General features: G+C 40.2%; 1 protein-coding gene and 1 long non-coding RNA gene across 12 annotated transcripts in view; one reads left to right on the top strand and one right to left on the bottom strand.

Annotated features, from left to right (window-relative positions):
• CHST9 (carbohydrate sulfotransferase 9) overlaps positions 1-9,753 on the top strand; it is a 256,656-nt gene extending 246,903 nt beyond the window's left edge. For all 9 annotated transcript variants that reach the window (XM_070627517.1, XM_070627521.1, XM_070627518.1 and 6 more), the window contains one exon: positions 8,101-9,753. In XM_070627517.1, coding sequence (XP_070483618.1) covers positions 8,101-9,186 — 1,086 coding nt within the window. In that variant the 3' untranslated portion in view covers positions 9,187-9,753. The remainder of the gene's footprint in view (positions 1-8,100) is intronic.
• The window catches only part of LOC139084522 (uncharacterized), a 260,226-nt gene continuing 246,110 nt past the window's right edge, over positions 1,900-16,015 (bottom strand). The window contains exon 4 of one of the 3 annotated variants that reach the window (XR_011541963.1): positions 1,900-8,471. This is a non-coding gene — a long non-coding RNA (uncharacterized lncRNA). The remainder of the gene's footprint in view (positions 8,472-16,015) is intronic. The other 2 variants (XR_011541964.1, XR_011541962.1) reach the window with 2 other exon arrangements.

Raw genomic sequence — 16,015 nt, 5'->3', positions numbered from 1 at the left:
TGTTCCATGGGCATTTGAAAAGAATATGTATTCTGTGGTTTTTGGATGGAATGTTCTGTATATATCTACTAAGTCCATCTGGTCTAATGTGTCCTTTAAGGTGAGTGTTTCCTTATTGATCTTCTGTTTGGATGATATATCCATTGGTGTAAGTGGAGTGTTAAAGTCCCCTACTATTATTGTGTTACTGTCTATTTCTCCTCTTATGTCTGTTAATAGTTGCTTTATATATTTAGGTGCTCCTATGTTGGGTGCGTAGATATTTACAAGTGTTATATTTTCTTGTTGGATTGTTCCCTTTATCATTATGTAGTGCCCATCTTTGTCTCTTATTACAGTTTTTGATTTAAAGTCTATTTTGTCTGATATAAGTATTGCTACCCCCTCTTTCTTTTCTTTGCCATTTGCATGGAATACCTTTGTCCATCCTTTCACTTTCAGTTTGTGAGTGTCTGTAGGTCTGAAGTGTGTCTCTTGTATGCAGCATATACATGGATCTTGTTTTTTTATCCAGTTGGCCACCCTATGGCATTTGATTGGAGTATTTAGTCCATTGACATTTAAAGTAGCTATTGATAAATATGTATTTATTGCCATTTTGTCACTTTTTCTTTTTTGGGGGGTGTTTTAGTAGTTCTTCTCAGTTCCTTTCTTTTTCTCTTGCTGTCTTCACTTGTGGTTTGATGGCTATCTTCAGTAATATGTTTGATTTCTTTTGTCTTACTTTTTTTCCTGCTTGTTACAGGTTTCTGGTTTGTGGTTACCATGAGGATCCTATTTAATATACTATGCATATAACAGTCTACATTGAGTAGATAGACTCTTTAGCTTGACCTCTTTCTAAAAGCTCTACTTTTTCACTCCCCTCCTCCCACATTATATGTTTTTCTCATCATATATAGTCTTTTGTTTAGTGTGTGTATATCCATTACCCTCTTATCATTGAAATAGGTAATTTTAGTACATTTGTCTTTTAACCTTCATATTACCTTCACAGGTAGTTGATCTGCTGCCTTTACTATACTTTTACCTTACAAGTGATTTTATTGCCTGTTTTTTCTTGTTGTTGTTTTGGGGTTTTTTGATAATTTTTTTTCTCTTATCTCTATTTGTGGTCATTACTTTCCCACTTAAATAAGTCCCTTCAGCATTTCTTGTAGAACTGGTTTCTTAGTGATAAACTCCTTTAATTTTGGCTTGTCTGGGAAGCTCTTTATCTCTCCTTCCATTCTGAATGACAGCCTTGATGGATAGAGGTTTTTTCCTTTTAGCACTTCAAATATGTCGTGCCATTCTCTTCTCGCCTGTAGGGTCTCCGCTGAGAAGTCTGCTGACAGCCTGATGGGCTTCCCTTTATATGTCACTTGTGGCCTTTCTCTTGCTGCTTTTAGGATTCTCTCTTTGTCTTTAATTTTAGACATTTTGATTATAATATGTCTTGGTGTGGGCCTCTTTGGGCTTCTCTTGTTTGGAGCTCTCTGTGCTTCCTGAACTTGGACGTCTGTTTCCTTCCTCAGGTGAGGAAAATTTTCCTCTATTATTTTGACAAATAAATTTTCTGCCCCTTTGTCTCTCTCTTCTCCTTCTGGGACCCCTATAATCCGAATGTTAGCACGCTTGATATTGTCCCAGAGTTCCCTTACACTGTTCTCATTCTGTCTAATTCTTTTTTCTCTTTTCTGTTCTGCTTGGGTGATTTCCTCTAGTCTTTCATCTAGCTCACTGATCCGATCTTCTGCTTCCTCTACTCTTCTATTGAGTCCCTCTAGTGAATTTCTCATTTCAAGTATTGTATTCTTCACTTCTGATTGGTTCTTTTTTATATCTTCCAATTCTTTGCTGATGTGCTCACTGTGTTCATCCATTCTTCTCTGCATATCTGTAAGCATTCTCATTATATTTTGTTTGAATTCCTTGTCAAGGAGGTTGCTAGTTTCTGTTTCCCTTAGTTCTTTTTCTGGTGTTTTGTAGTGTTCCCTTGCTTGGAAAGTATTCCTTTACCTCCTCATTATGCCTCTTTCTCTGTGCTATTTTCTTTGTACTAGGTGAGTTGGCTATGTCTCCTGATCTTGGAGAAGTGGCCTTATGTATGAGATGCCTTATGAGGCACAGCAGTATGCTTCCCTCTCGTCACCAGACCATAAGAACCAGGAGTGACCCCTTTGTGGGCTACTTGTGTTCTTCTGCTGTGGCAGGGTTGCTCCCACTGCAGGTACCCAGGGAGTGTGATCTTTCCTTCCCTGGCCAGCTGGTTGTAAATCCGGTTTGGAGGGGCCTCAGCACTGTTGGCTACAAAGTCTATTAGCACACTCTTATTGCAAGTGTCCTCTTAATTGGGTTGGTACCCAGTGTAGCTGGTTGCTAGGCTCAGGGGCATACAGTTGTGATAGGCCTGAGGCCAACAAGGCTGATGTCAGTTCTCTTAGGAGTGCAGCTGAGTGGCGCTAGCCCTCGGCATGGAGGCACTCAGTTGTTTCAGGCTTTGGAAGGTGGGGCTGATCCTTTTTGTGGCTATTTGTGAAGCACAAGTCTTCTGCCACTGATAAGCGTCACCCCTCTTTGGACCACATGCACTGTCAACACAGTCCTGGTCTGTGCACACTTCTCAACCCCCTGGAGCGTACCCCACCGCGACACTGCAGAGGCCCCCACCTCTGCCCCAATGCCCCCAACAGTTCACCTTGTCCTCATGCAAGCCCTGCCCCACAGAGGCAGACACCCTTGCCTGCCTGTAGAGGATCAAGGCATTCAGTCAATGCAGGCTGAAAAGTAGCCTGAGGGCTTGCTGTTAGGTGTGGCCAGTCCCTAGGGCGGGTTGCCTGCCCTGGCTGAACTGGATTAAATCTGTGCTCTAGTGGGTGTGGCAGACCCCTGGGCTAACAGCCCAAGGGACGCACCTCAATGGCCCCCACCAGTGTCGGTATCAGCACGCCTGGACCAGCTCAGGACAATGGCCCCCACCAATGTCTCAGTCTCAGGAGAGGATCCTCCTCTCACCAAGATGTCCCCAGAGCCCACCAGGTGAGTCTCGTTTCACCAAAGGACAGTCAACCTTCTCTCTGGTGATTTTAGGTTGCTGCAATGAGTGAGTTTGTGCGTGGGCCCTTTAAGACCCGGATCTTTTCGGCTTTCGGCTGATAGCTTTTCTGGGGTGTCCTCGCTGCAGTTAATAGCCAGCAAAGCCAGATAGTAAGACCCCCATCTCAGTTGGGCTGAGTCCGAAGGATGGTTATAGCAGTGTTGCCCCCGCTCCGGACCTCACTCCTCCAGGGAGGGCTGCGTACCTTAGGTTGGCTCCCGCCTGGCCAGCTGAGAAGCTCCGCTACTCCCAAAGGTGCCTTTTTTCCTCTCTGGCCGGAGTTACTGCCTCTTCTGCTTTCGTCAGGACTGTCCCTTGTTGTGGGGGTTCTTTTTATCCAGTTTTCAATCCAGGGTGATTCTTCCTAAAGTTGTTGTAACCTGGTTGTGTTCGTGGGAGGAGGCGAGTTCAACGTCTGCTCACAGCGCCATCTTGACGAGAACTCCCCAGCCAAGGGATCTGGACTTTAGTTTGTATATAGTTGAGCCAGTCCCAAATTTTAAGGGATGAAAAGTAAAATGTTTTAGGAAGACTAATTTGGTAATAATTTTCAGGGATACTAATTAGGAGGATACTAAAGAATATCCAATTAAGAGAGAAGAAGTAAAAAAGAAAAGATTTCTTAAAAAGACATTATGAGATGCAAATTAACCAATTTACTTTCTGATTGTTAAGGCATCTCTCTGATTTTGTGAGTGGGTGACCAGAATGTAATAGAACCATTTCAGAAATAGAAAAGTGTGGGAGGAGCCACTTTTGGGAGGAATGGGATAAGTTTGGCTTTATATACCTTTTGCTTTGGGAACAATCAGAACAGAGGAAGATGTAAGGGTTTACTCTTTTTTTAATTGTTGTTGTTGTTGTTATCACTATGATGATGGTGGTGGAACTTCATTGGTTTAAGCTTCAAATTTAAAATACCATTAACCTCAATTTTAGTCATCCAAGCCCCTCAGTCATGCCTGAAGGAAATGGGGTGGGGGTGGGAGGAGGGAGCGTGTCATCACATCCTATTAATAGTTTTTATAAGGTGAGTGATGATGAAGTGGTTGCTGGGAGGAGATCTAGTGGCCATCCAACAAGAAGCCTCATGAGGTGTCATTACTTAGAATTAACCCTTTGCCCATATCTTGATTTGGTCAGAGCTGAGGAAACTGACAAGTACTAATTAAACTAATGGGAGTTTAAAGTCTAACTTATGAGCAATGAACCTTTCCCTCATGCAGTGGTCTCCCTAGCCAAACTAGTCATTAGGAAGTGGCCTGGGGAACATGGACTTCCAGTGAAGGGAGGTGGACAAATGTGAGTGTATTTCATCTGGTCCATGTGAGGGCTGATGACATCCTTGCCTACTCCACAGTATTTGTCTCTGCTGACTGAAAAATTCACATCCACCATATTTGGTGTCTTTCTGTCCTTGGTGGTATGAGATGAATTCTCATTTTTCTTCACTTTCCTTTTCTATGCTTTAGTTCAGTGGTTCACAAATAGCATTACTGCCTATGGAGGGCCCAGAGAGCTTGTTTAAATTAGAGTCAGGAACCCCAACCCCCGAGATTCTGTGTAGACATGTCCACTGTGAGGCCTAGGCATCCAGATTTCTGGCAAGCCTCCAGGGGTTCCGAGGCAGCAGTGAGTGACTTTGAACCAATCTGATTTGGCAGGCAGATAAGGCTCCGAGCCCGCCATACCTACTTTAGCACGAGCAGCTCTACTTTGTGCCTATTTTATTTGTTTTCTCTCCTGCCAAAGATTTGTTTGAATACAGATTTTCAGCTTCTTAACAAGAACTGGTAGACTATTTATCTAAGTTAACCTTCACCTTTTGATTAACACTGTTTTTCTTTGACAAGGTCATAAAACAATTCTTTGGAAACCCATCCTTAAGTTATAATCACATGTTCTCATTCAGCAATTATTTATGGATCATCTCTGTGTGCCGGGCTCTGTGCTAGGTACCAGAGATCAAACAGAGAACAAGAAAGATAAGGCGTCTGCAGTCATAGTCTAGTGCAAGAGACGGGGAATGGGCAAAAAAAGACAATGTGGAAGTCAATAAAATCATTCCACATTGTGATAAGTGCTATGAGGAAAATAAGCAGGGGTCTGTGGGAGAGACTCTCCGAGGGGACCATAATTTAGACAAGGCAGACAGGGACCAGAGGTGACTTTCTAAGAGCTAAAAGAAGAAGAACCAGGCCTGTTGGATGCTAAGAGCTTAGATAACATGATGAAAAGTGGCCAAAGAATTGCAAAACTGGAACTACTAATGAGCTGGAGGGTTAGATGATGGTGGTCGCAGAGACGGTGATGGCCGTGCAGGCTCCAGCAATGCAAAGGTCTATGCGAAATAGAGAACACGTCTGTTAAAGGTGAGGTGGTCAAGGAAACGAGAGTTTATTGGGTGTCAGAGTCACTACACATAATGACAAGAGTGGGGATGGAGAAGCAAAGTCAGAGCTAGGAGCTAAGTCTTCAGTGCATAGAGCGGAAAGATTAGTAGTAAAGGCAGATGACCACGTGAGGGGGAGGAAGGGAGCTCAGCAGGACACTTGGGCTTCACAGAAGCAGGAGGCTTTGCTGGGGGAAGTGTCCTGGAAGCAGCAGTGGAAGTAGCATCCTGTCTTCTGAGCTGAGAGACAAGCAGTTCGAGGAAGTGAACTTTCATCTACTTGAGAAAGTGCAAGGGAAGCGGAGTCTTGGGGGCCAGCCAGGTTTCATTTAGAGAAAGTCATGGGAAACAAACATTCCAGAAGTCCCTGAAGATTAAAGGGGAATTTGATGACCACAAGCAAAAGTTCCAGAGGGCACAGGAGAAAGCACTTTTTGTTTTTGTTAGTGGGGTGGGGAGAGAACTAATTAGGGCATATGTAGAGACACACAAATTACAGTCTGCCTAGTAGTGGACAACCGGGGAACCTTGAAAGTCACTAGGTCACTGGAGCAAAATACCATTACTCCTGCTACTATTAAAACAATAATAATAGCAATTATTATTTATAGTTGTAGTAATAGAAGAAGTAATAGTAGAAATATAGTGGCAGTTTTATTTCAAACCTGTGTGAAGTACTTCCCATGCTGTCTACCAATAACTCCGTAATCTTTCAAATCTCAAGTCAAATTTTATATTATCTGTGAAAACTTTCTGGATGACAAGTCATTGATCAGAGTAAAGGGAGATTCAGAGCTTTGAAGTCATCCTGGCAGTCTCTGAGAAGACAGCAGACAAGAGCTTTTAGAGTTGAAACCCCAAAGAGATGGCTCAACAGTATGGAGGATTTGGGCAGCGGTTTTATGGGGCTGCACAAGCTGGTGTTGCTCATATAATCTTGCCCTAGAAAGAGGCACCCTCCTTAAAGCTCAGCTAGTAAAAGGACCATGATGCCTGGAGTGGCTCCCATCCACCATGCTTCGTTCCTCTGCTCTTTTGCTCAACTTGGTAGAAAATTCCTAATCAATCTTGAAGACCTAATTCCATTCATTCATTCATTCACTCATTCAGCAAATATCTGAGAGCAATTACTATAGGCTATAGACCATTCTAGATACAGGGTACAATGATAAATATAACTATATCTTTTTCTATATCTACATCTATATCTATATTATCTGTCTCTCCACATAGACTCATCTCCTCTAGGAAACTTTCCTCACCATTCCCTCCAACTCTAGGCTGGTGGCCCCATGTATTACTCCTGCAGCTCATCATTTATTCATTAATTTTTCCAATAACATGCTGATATGTATATGTATATGTATGTATATATATGAATATCTCCAGTCCAATATTCTCCTTAACCGTCCTTTTCAAGTCTAAGTGAGATCATGTTACTTCTCTGCTCAGAACCCTGCAAAGGCTCCCCAGTTCACCTAGAGTAAATCTAAAGTCGTTACAATTTTTGTCCTATCGGAGGATGCCACCTTGTAAATCCTGTTTTCCGTGTCTTCCTTTACCCAGTCACTGTGAGAGTTGTAGGAAGGATGTGGTCAGATGAAGAGTAAAGGTAGATGGGCTGATTGATCCCGCTGACTAGAGAACTAAATTCTCATTCTACTTTTGTTGCAATTTTATATATCAGGACATCTAGTAGACTTTTCTGGATTCCTTAGTCATTCTTCGCTTGGGAAAGAGAGAAGTTCTCATACATGGATGAAAAATTGTATGCTAGTATGATTACAGTCATTAAATTATTCTAATAAATGAACTTAGAAAAGCAAAACATTTTCCAAGGGAAAAAAATATATCACTTTTTGCAAGTGCTTGAAAAACAGAAGCGATCATCAGGATTTTATAATCAGCCTTGCTACGATTTTAAGTTGTAATTTATGACTTTGAACTGTTCTGTGCTTCACAAAATTGTCCCACAAACAACAACAAAATTTTAATCAGAAAAAAGTTACATTTTGTATTTACATTCAGGTACAATAACTAGATCAGTGCTTGAAGGTAACATACTCCTTAATAGCTCAGGATAACTGACCTACAGAACGATGGAGTTACATTCTATTGCATTACAGGCGAAACTAAGATGAAAATTCAGGGCCCTTTCTTTCCGTCTTATGGACACTTCTTTTTTTGTAGTTTGAAAGGTTATATAATTGATAACCATAGATGCAAAGATAGTACAAAGACAATAACAAACTTACTATGATCATAGATTCAAATTAACAACTAGTAGTTTTATCCCAATAATGTCCAGATGATTTCGCATGAGAAAATCTATTAATGTAATTAATGTAACATTAAATGAATAATAACATAGAAGTAACCAAAATATATATAATATAAAATATGAAACTGGTTCAAAATGATGCATAGATACCATTTTTCATGGTAATGTTTTCTGGGAAGAAGCTTACTAGAAATGTATATTCAGCATGCTTTGCTAAACTTTTCTGGCAGCTTATATGAAATGTGCTCTCCTCTGTAGTATTTTGAAACAAAATATGTTAAGTTCCTTACCTGGTATATCCATGTTTGTGAATGTGCTGTCAACATTTCTCCTTTTCTATTTTGACAGAACACCAAGTTCCACCTACCTGAGGATCCCAAGGGAAAAAAAGAAAATCTAAACTCTGAGAGGCCTACTAGGGTCTTGACAGAGACCAGACACTCACAAAGAGAGGATCAATCTTTGGGTAAGACCACAGGGTTGCCAACAACTAAGTTGGCTGAAAAACGTCAGAGAACTAAGACCCTTTTCAAGAAGTTCAATGAAATGAATTGGCCATTGGACATTCGCCCTTTAAACAAAACTTTAGTCCAAGACAACAAATGGAAGAAAACTGATGAGACCCAAGAGAAACGCAGGTCTTTCCTTCAGGAGTTTTGCAAGAAATACGGTGGAGTGAGTCGTCCTCAGTCACATCTTTTTCATATGGTATCCAGGATCTATGTGGAAGATAAACACAAAATCTTATATTGTGAAGTACCCAAAGCTGGCTGTTCCAACTGGAAAAGAATTCTGATGGTACTAAATGGATTGGCTCCCTCTACATACAACATCTCCCATGATGCTGTTCACTATGGGAAGCATTTGAAAAAGCTAGATGGCTTTGACTTAAAAGGGATATATACTCGTTTGAATACCTACACCAAAGCTGTGTTTGTTCGTGATCCCATGGAAAGATTAGTGTCAGCATTTAGGGACAAATTTGAACACCCCAATAGTTATTACCATCCAGTATTTGGGAAGGCAATTATAAAGAAATATAGACCAAATGCCTGTGAAGAAGCATTGAATAATGGATCTGGAGTCCAATTCAAAGAATTCATCCACTATTTGCTGGATTCCCACCGTCCAGTAGGAATGGACATTCACTGGGAAAAGGTCAGCAAACTCTGCTATCCATGTTTGATCAACTATGATTTTGTAGGGAAATTTGAAACTTTGGAAGAAGATGCCAATTACTTTTTACAGCTGATTGGTGCTCCAAAAGAGCTGAAATTTCCAAACTTTAAGGATAGGCACTCTTCCGATGAAAGAACCAATGCTCAGGTCGTGAGACAATATTTAAAGGATCTGACGAGAACTGAGAGACAGTTAATCTATGACTTTTATTACTTGGACTATTTGATGTTTAATTATACAACTCCGTTTTTGTAGTTTGCATTCATTTTCTAAAACCCTATATTTACTTCATGATTATGGCCTCAAATCAGCTAACTGTAATTTTCCTATAATTCTCTGTATGAGAGAAATTTAACTAAGTGCAGTTGTCTTGATTTAATGAAGATTTTTGCCAAATAGTATGACACCAATTGGCACAAAGTTATAGGAAAATTACCTAACAGAGACATGTAAACAACTTGAGTTGCTCTAAAATGTTTGGAAAAGAGCTGCTTTTGCATTATGAATTATATTATAGAAGCAATAACCTAGCCAGCTGCTACATTCGCTAAAACAGCCTCTTGCAATGGGAGGAGAAGGGATCTAAAATAGCATGAGTATATGTCTGCATCCTGGAATTTGTTGTCTAAAATGCATGGATATATTTTTAGCGGTCTGTGGCATATTAATCAAACATTGGATACTTTTCTGACACCCTGGAAATCGTTTTACCAACTATAGTGATAAATCAATTTTGAAATGATATTTTGGACCTGGGCATTTTGCTTTAGATTGGAAGGCATTATGTGATTTAGAATATGAAAATATAGCAGAAAAACCAGATGAGGCTATGGCTTTTTATATTCAACAGCCAATAAAAAATGCACAACATGCTAAGATCAAAGCAACAGAAGCAACCTTCCTCTTCCAGAAAAACTTAAGGGAATTGATTCTGCTTTCTTTTGAGCCCTCTATGCAGAGACCAAATGAACACCACTGCTAAAGGTCTTCGCTTCTGAAGCAGGCAGTTGAGAAGTTTAACCCTCATCAGATATAAATGTGCTCCTAATTCTGCTTTAATTGGGCAGGGGGGAAATTGTTTCAGGATGGAATAATCATCAAAAACAAAAGTTACCACTCTGAATATAGACCTCAAACAATAGCAAAGTCTTATAAGAATATTATTTGAATCAAAGCATCATGTGCATAGCTTTATATGTGGAATATTCTCTAAGAATAGCTTATTTTCAGTCTAATTATTCAGCTTGGGAATGACTTTTTAAAAACTAAGATACCACTTCAAAGATACATTATGTTCTAGAGAATAAACTTAACAAGAGCCCCTAGAAATGTTTTTTAATAGGCTCATGCATAAACAAATTAAGTATTTTCTTTTTAAGTTTAAATATTCTTTACTAACAGAGTCAAATACCATTGCATTCCAATATTAAATCAAAGTCTTTGGAAAATAGGACCATGTGTCACGCCTATGAAAAGTTGTAATGTATTTTAGAGACTTTTTCCAAGGGACCCTACATTAGAAGACGCATTTGGATAGGAACTTAATTTAATTGGTCGACTGTTACCCTGAGTTAAGCAAACCACTGTTTCAATGCATTTCGTGAACATGGTCCACTTCTTAAACTATCATTTTTTTTTCTTGTCAGTAAATATTCGGCAATGTCTTTCAAAGAAAAGTAGGTATTAATATTGGAATATTAATAGACCAAGATAGTTAGAGCTGTACTTACTGCATTTTGATTTTCCATTTCATGGCTGAGTATCCATGAATTGCTTCTCTCTTGACACACGCCTGCCCCGTCCCAGCTGTGTCTCCCAAGGAGTGGCTCTATACTGGGCTTCAGATCATAAGCATTAAACCCTCGAAACCACCTTTTACTCTTTTTCCACCCCATTTATTCTTGCCTCTAGACCATACACTTAAGCTGTGCTCTCTGTTTTTAAGGAGTTTTACTCTAGAGTAATCTAAATTGTATAATTTAAATTTTGCTATCCCATGTAGAATGGATTCCTCGTCACATAGAGACATTGAAATTATCTTTTTATGGAGAGAGAGAGAGAGAATAGAAAATATGCCAAGAAGCCTGAAATTTTATTCCTAAACTAAGCAAAACTAGTTTTAGATGGTCTCTGCTATAAAAGATAGAGGTAATTTTCTCAAAGTTACTCCTAAAACCATATAAGGAACAAACAAAACAAACTTTCTTTTCATAACTTTGGAAAGAAAAAAATGGAAATAAAGGTCCTCTCTCTCTTATTAGCATTTCTAATGTACTTGAGAGGATGGTGTATATATATATATATATATTATACATATACAATTATATATATATACACACACATATATAATACACAAATCTGTGATTGTTGGTGGCATTGACGGTAGAGAAGAGGGGTGAGAGGAAGAAAATGGTATGCAATGCTCTCTATCAAAGCTGCTCTGTCCCTTTTGCTATGTATGCTCCTTTCCTGACCCTTCCCGCCAAGCCTGATAACCATAGGTGGTCCTTCAGTCATTCTTTTCCTAAACGGACTTTCTGATGCCAGCTGACATCTTGTGTGGTTGTGCATTCCAGAGGCCATGTGTGTTTTTATGAAGGAAGAAGACATTTTCTTTATGCACCTACTCTTCCTTTTAAATGACTTCTTTTCACGTTAAAACCAAAGAAGCCAGGCATCATCCTGGATTCCTTGTGACTTTAAGTACTTCTTCCATTTATCTCCCCTGAATTGTTCTGCTTTGAGACCAGCTTACATTCACCTTTGTCATTTCTGCCTGTGTGTAAACCCCACGTTGTGAGCATCTCTGCTCCTTTGGACAGCCATAATTTCTTGGGTCTAGTCCCCTAATGGCAAGTGACCAAATATAGACTCATCTTCCAGATGTCCAATGTTCCCATTTTAACATTAGCATGCTTTAGGTGTAATTATAAGTTCTCTAATTAAACCCTGAGGATCTTCTTTTCATAGGCAGCAGTAATACACTGGGCAGGCTCCTTCACTCTGTTGTTCTCCTATCTGGAATAACTATTAAGAGCAGCAAGTTGGCAATTAAATTCAAAACCAGTTATTTAACCTGGTAAACTACCTATGGATATGCATTATTGATGTGATTGTGCCCAGAAGCTGCCGCAAAGTTCGATGGAAATCTATGTACAGGAGACCCAACTTTCTGATTTTCTCACATGTGTTTGGAAATGTGGGGCCACTTTCTAAATTCTCCAACTTCATGGTCTATAAAATATTATCTAGCAATTCAAGAATTACTTGGACACCACTGATAACTAGAAAGAGGAAAAAAGACTTTTACACTTTATTCATGAATAATTATTCTTCAAAAAGGTATTATCTTCTAAAGTATATTGTGTTTAGCTGAAGGGAATATATAAGCAAATGCAGAGAATTTTGACAATTAGAGTTCCCTTTGAAAAGATCAGTTGCAGAACTAGTAGAACTTGGAATTAGTCAGTTGGGATGACAATGAACATCTCCCTACTGTGAATTCTCATTTGCCCTCTTCGGGCATCTTTAGGCTCTAGGTCTTGGTGTTATACCACTACCAGACTCTATTCTTAGAATATTATCAACTTAAATATTTACTTTTTTTCTTTCTTGCTTCTTCTTCTTCTTCTTTTTTTTTTTTTTTTTTTTTTTTGCTGAGGAAGATTCACCCTGAGCTAACATATGTTTCCAGTCTTCCTCTTTTGCTCGAGGAAGATTAGCCCTGAGCTAACATCTGTGCCAGTCTTCCTCTATTTTGTATGTGGGTCACCACCACAGTTGGGCTGATAAGAGGTGTAGGTCAGGCTAGGATCTGAACCCACAAACCCAAGCCCCCATAACGGAGCACGGCAAACTTAAACACTATGGCACAGGACCAGCCCCAACTTAAATATTTACTTTTGCTTTCTATTACCTATGTGCAGAACAGCTAAGGGCAAAAAATATGTATTAGCATCTTGAAACTTTTTTGATACGAATATGGATATATAAACACGTGTGTGTGTTTAGCTAGTTAGCTATCTAGCTAGTTAATTATCTCATTTCAAATTAGCTTACCCCTTTATTCCTGCTGAGTTAAACTGACAGATTCAAAGATTTTGTAAGAAATGAGGCTTCCTTCTTCCTCCTTTTTTTCAGTTCCCAGTCAATCATGGGACACAATGTTTTTAAAAGAGAAAAAAGTCCCTGGAACAAATTTAACCTAACAAAAACAAAATATCATTTTGACAAGAAAGTCCAGACAGCTACAGGAGTAGGCAAGGTCAAGGGGAACAGAGTCCAAGAAGGAGGGAATCAACCAATTTTCCACACACAGGCACTCGATGGCTGCTGAAGACCATCAAAGCTCAGCAAGCCAGCCAGAGTGACAGCTCCGTAGCTACCTAAGCGACTAAGCAGTGGTACATGGTCTTTTTTTCCTGAGTCCGCACCCCAGTGTAGTTGTTAGAGAACCCTAAACAGACTCAGGAAGACTATATAGAAAAGAATAGAGGAGCAAGTTGACTTAAACCAACTGAAAAACACCATGAAAAACATCAGGATAAATAAGTGTGCAGCTAGGAGAGGGCAGACTTCTCCCAGGCCCGCGGGACCCTCTACCTGAGGAAGGCCCAGGCTGAGGAGATCAGCACAAGGTGTTGCCTCGCATCAGTTAGTTCTCAGAAGGCCTGCTCAGTCCCTTAGTCCTTTACCAAGAGCATATCCTTCCAGGCATATTCACATCCATTTACGCAATCATTTTTTCCCATTGCTAAGCCTCTGCTCAAGTCTTAACTCTATCTGAAATACTCTCCTCTATCTCTGGACATCTGTTTCATGTTCACTCACCAAGGAATCTCTTTAAATTATTTGATTTGGAGTCTCATCACTTCATGAGCTCTCTGATCAATGGAAAAAGGCAAAATGATTTTCCTCTGATGTCACGTGTGTCAGACTCTTCTCTTACTAACAAAGATGCAGGCATTCCTCGGGCCGGCCCCATGGCCCAGTGGTTAAATTCACGGGCTCCACTTAGGCGCTCCAGGGTTTCGCCAGTTTGGATCCTGGGCGCAGACATGGCACCGCTCGTCAGGCCATGCTGAGGTTGGGTCCCACCTGGCAGAGCCAGAGGCACTCACAACTAGAATATACAACTACGTACTGGGGGGGCTTTGGGGAAAAGAAGAAAAAAAAAGACTGGCAACAGATGTTAGCTCAGGTGCCAATCTTAAAAAAAGAAAAATGCAGGCATTCCTTTCATTAATTTATTTGTTCATTTGCGATATCCCTTTTCATATGAATACAAAATCTCTGGCGTCATTGGAATATGTCTGAGGTCTTCCAAGACGAAAGGTACTGTGTCTGTTTCATTTACTTTGCATCTTTTCTGGCAAAGCACTGCTTGGAAAGAAAGAGTTACTTTAATAAATGTTTTGGACGATGTAGTTTAAATGTTCGACTGAAGCTTCTCTTGGTGTCTAATATGTCTATTTCTGCCTCATCACTTTCAGGCTTCTATAGGATCAGTGGTTCTAAAGAGAAGGTGCTAGGGCAGGGCAATTGCGGGAGGTGAGCTAAGCCATGTGCCTTTCCTATACTAATAGTCACACCTTAACCTAAAGCACAGCTGTGTTCTAAGGTGACATATTTGTTTATTAAGTTCTTGGAGGAAATGTTGAAAAAATGCATGATTCTGGTCAATATGAGAGCCATTTACTGAGCATCTTCTAGGTAACAGACACTGGAAAAATACTTTACATACATTGACTTAATGACATGAAGAGTGTGTCTAATCCTTTTCCAAAAAAAGTAGAAGTTGGGTATTACTCCACCCATCATTTTATGAATGAGAAAACTGAGAGTCAGAGAGGTTTAGTGAATAGTGACAGGGCCAGCTTCCTGCCTGGGTCTCTCTTGCTCCAAAGCTGAGACCACACGACAGCCTATGGGCCACATCTGGCCACAGATATGTTTGGGTTGGCCTACAGTGCATTATATTTCCTATTTAAATTAGTTGCCAACATTTTAAACTTGGAACTCTCTCGTCAATGGTAGGGAATTTCTGTGATCCTGCATCCTACATGCCCACCTGAAAATAGTTGGGCAGAATCGAGGCCAGCCCCTTTAAAGAAGAGATCTCTCGTTGTTCATGCTCTCCATCTAGCCGTCATCCCTCATTTACCTTACCTGGCTGGCCCCGAAGTGTCCCACTTTTCAACCCCTGTTCTGAAGTGTGTGCTCTTTCACCCACTAAGCTTCCAAAGGAAAAGCAATTCCTGAACCTTTTCTTGGACCATATTTGTGTTGTGCAAGCCGTGCGGTTGACATATTCTGGGTTTCCTTATCCTCAATCAAAATGCTACCTGTCCTTTCGTCTTCTACCCAATGGGATCGCCAAACAATATTTCATTGTTTAAGGAAGTCTCTTTTGACCAACAACAAAGTTGTTGGGAGAAATCCAGTACCTCTCTTTGGCATCCTTCTGTCTTAGCCACTGGGCCCCCCTGGCAACAACATTCCTTCCCATCCTCTTCAGCAGAGATGAGTCATTCTCCCATGCCCTTGGAACCTCAATGCCTAGGGACAGAAAGTGGTTCCCACTGACACATCCAGACTGCTATTCCATAACTTTCCTTCAAAAACTCCTCCTGTTTTGAAGGTGTACCTGCCCTTCCTCAACTCCAAAAATTGCCTGTTTCCCAGCTTCTTCTGAGGATTTCCCTATGTGGCTACCTTATTCCTGCTGTTATCCTGGGTGACTTTAGCATTCCCAGCAACATTCTACTATCTTTGCTCCTTACTTCTCTATCCTCCTGCTTCTCCCACTTGAACACTTGGAGAGCTGGAAAAAACAGAAACACAACCACGGGAAGCGATAACCATGACTCATTCCCCAAAAAGCAGAAAACCTGTGACAAACTACATATTACTTTCTTTTATGCATTCATTTCCTCAAAATACTTCCAAAGTTTAGAAAATGTTCTTCAGAAATATTATGAACTCAAATGTACTCAGAATGCTACAGTATCTACTAACTAACTTAAAATGACAATATTATTAGAATGACTATAATTATCCTTAGGAAAAAATAAACCCTGATTTA

This window comes from Equus przewalskii, chromosome 7, assembly GCF_037783145.1.
Source record: "Equus przewalskii isolate Varuska chromosome 7, EquPr2, whole genome shotgun sequence".
NCBI classification, from domain to species: Eukaryota; Metazoa; Chordata; class Mammalia; order Perissodactyla; family Equidae; genus Equus; species Equus przewalskii.
Note: the sequence above shows the minus strand (reverse complement) of the source record. Positions and strands in the feature narration are given on the sequence as shown.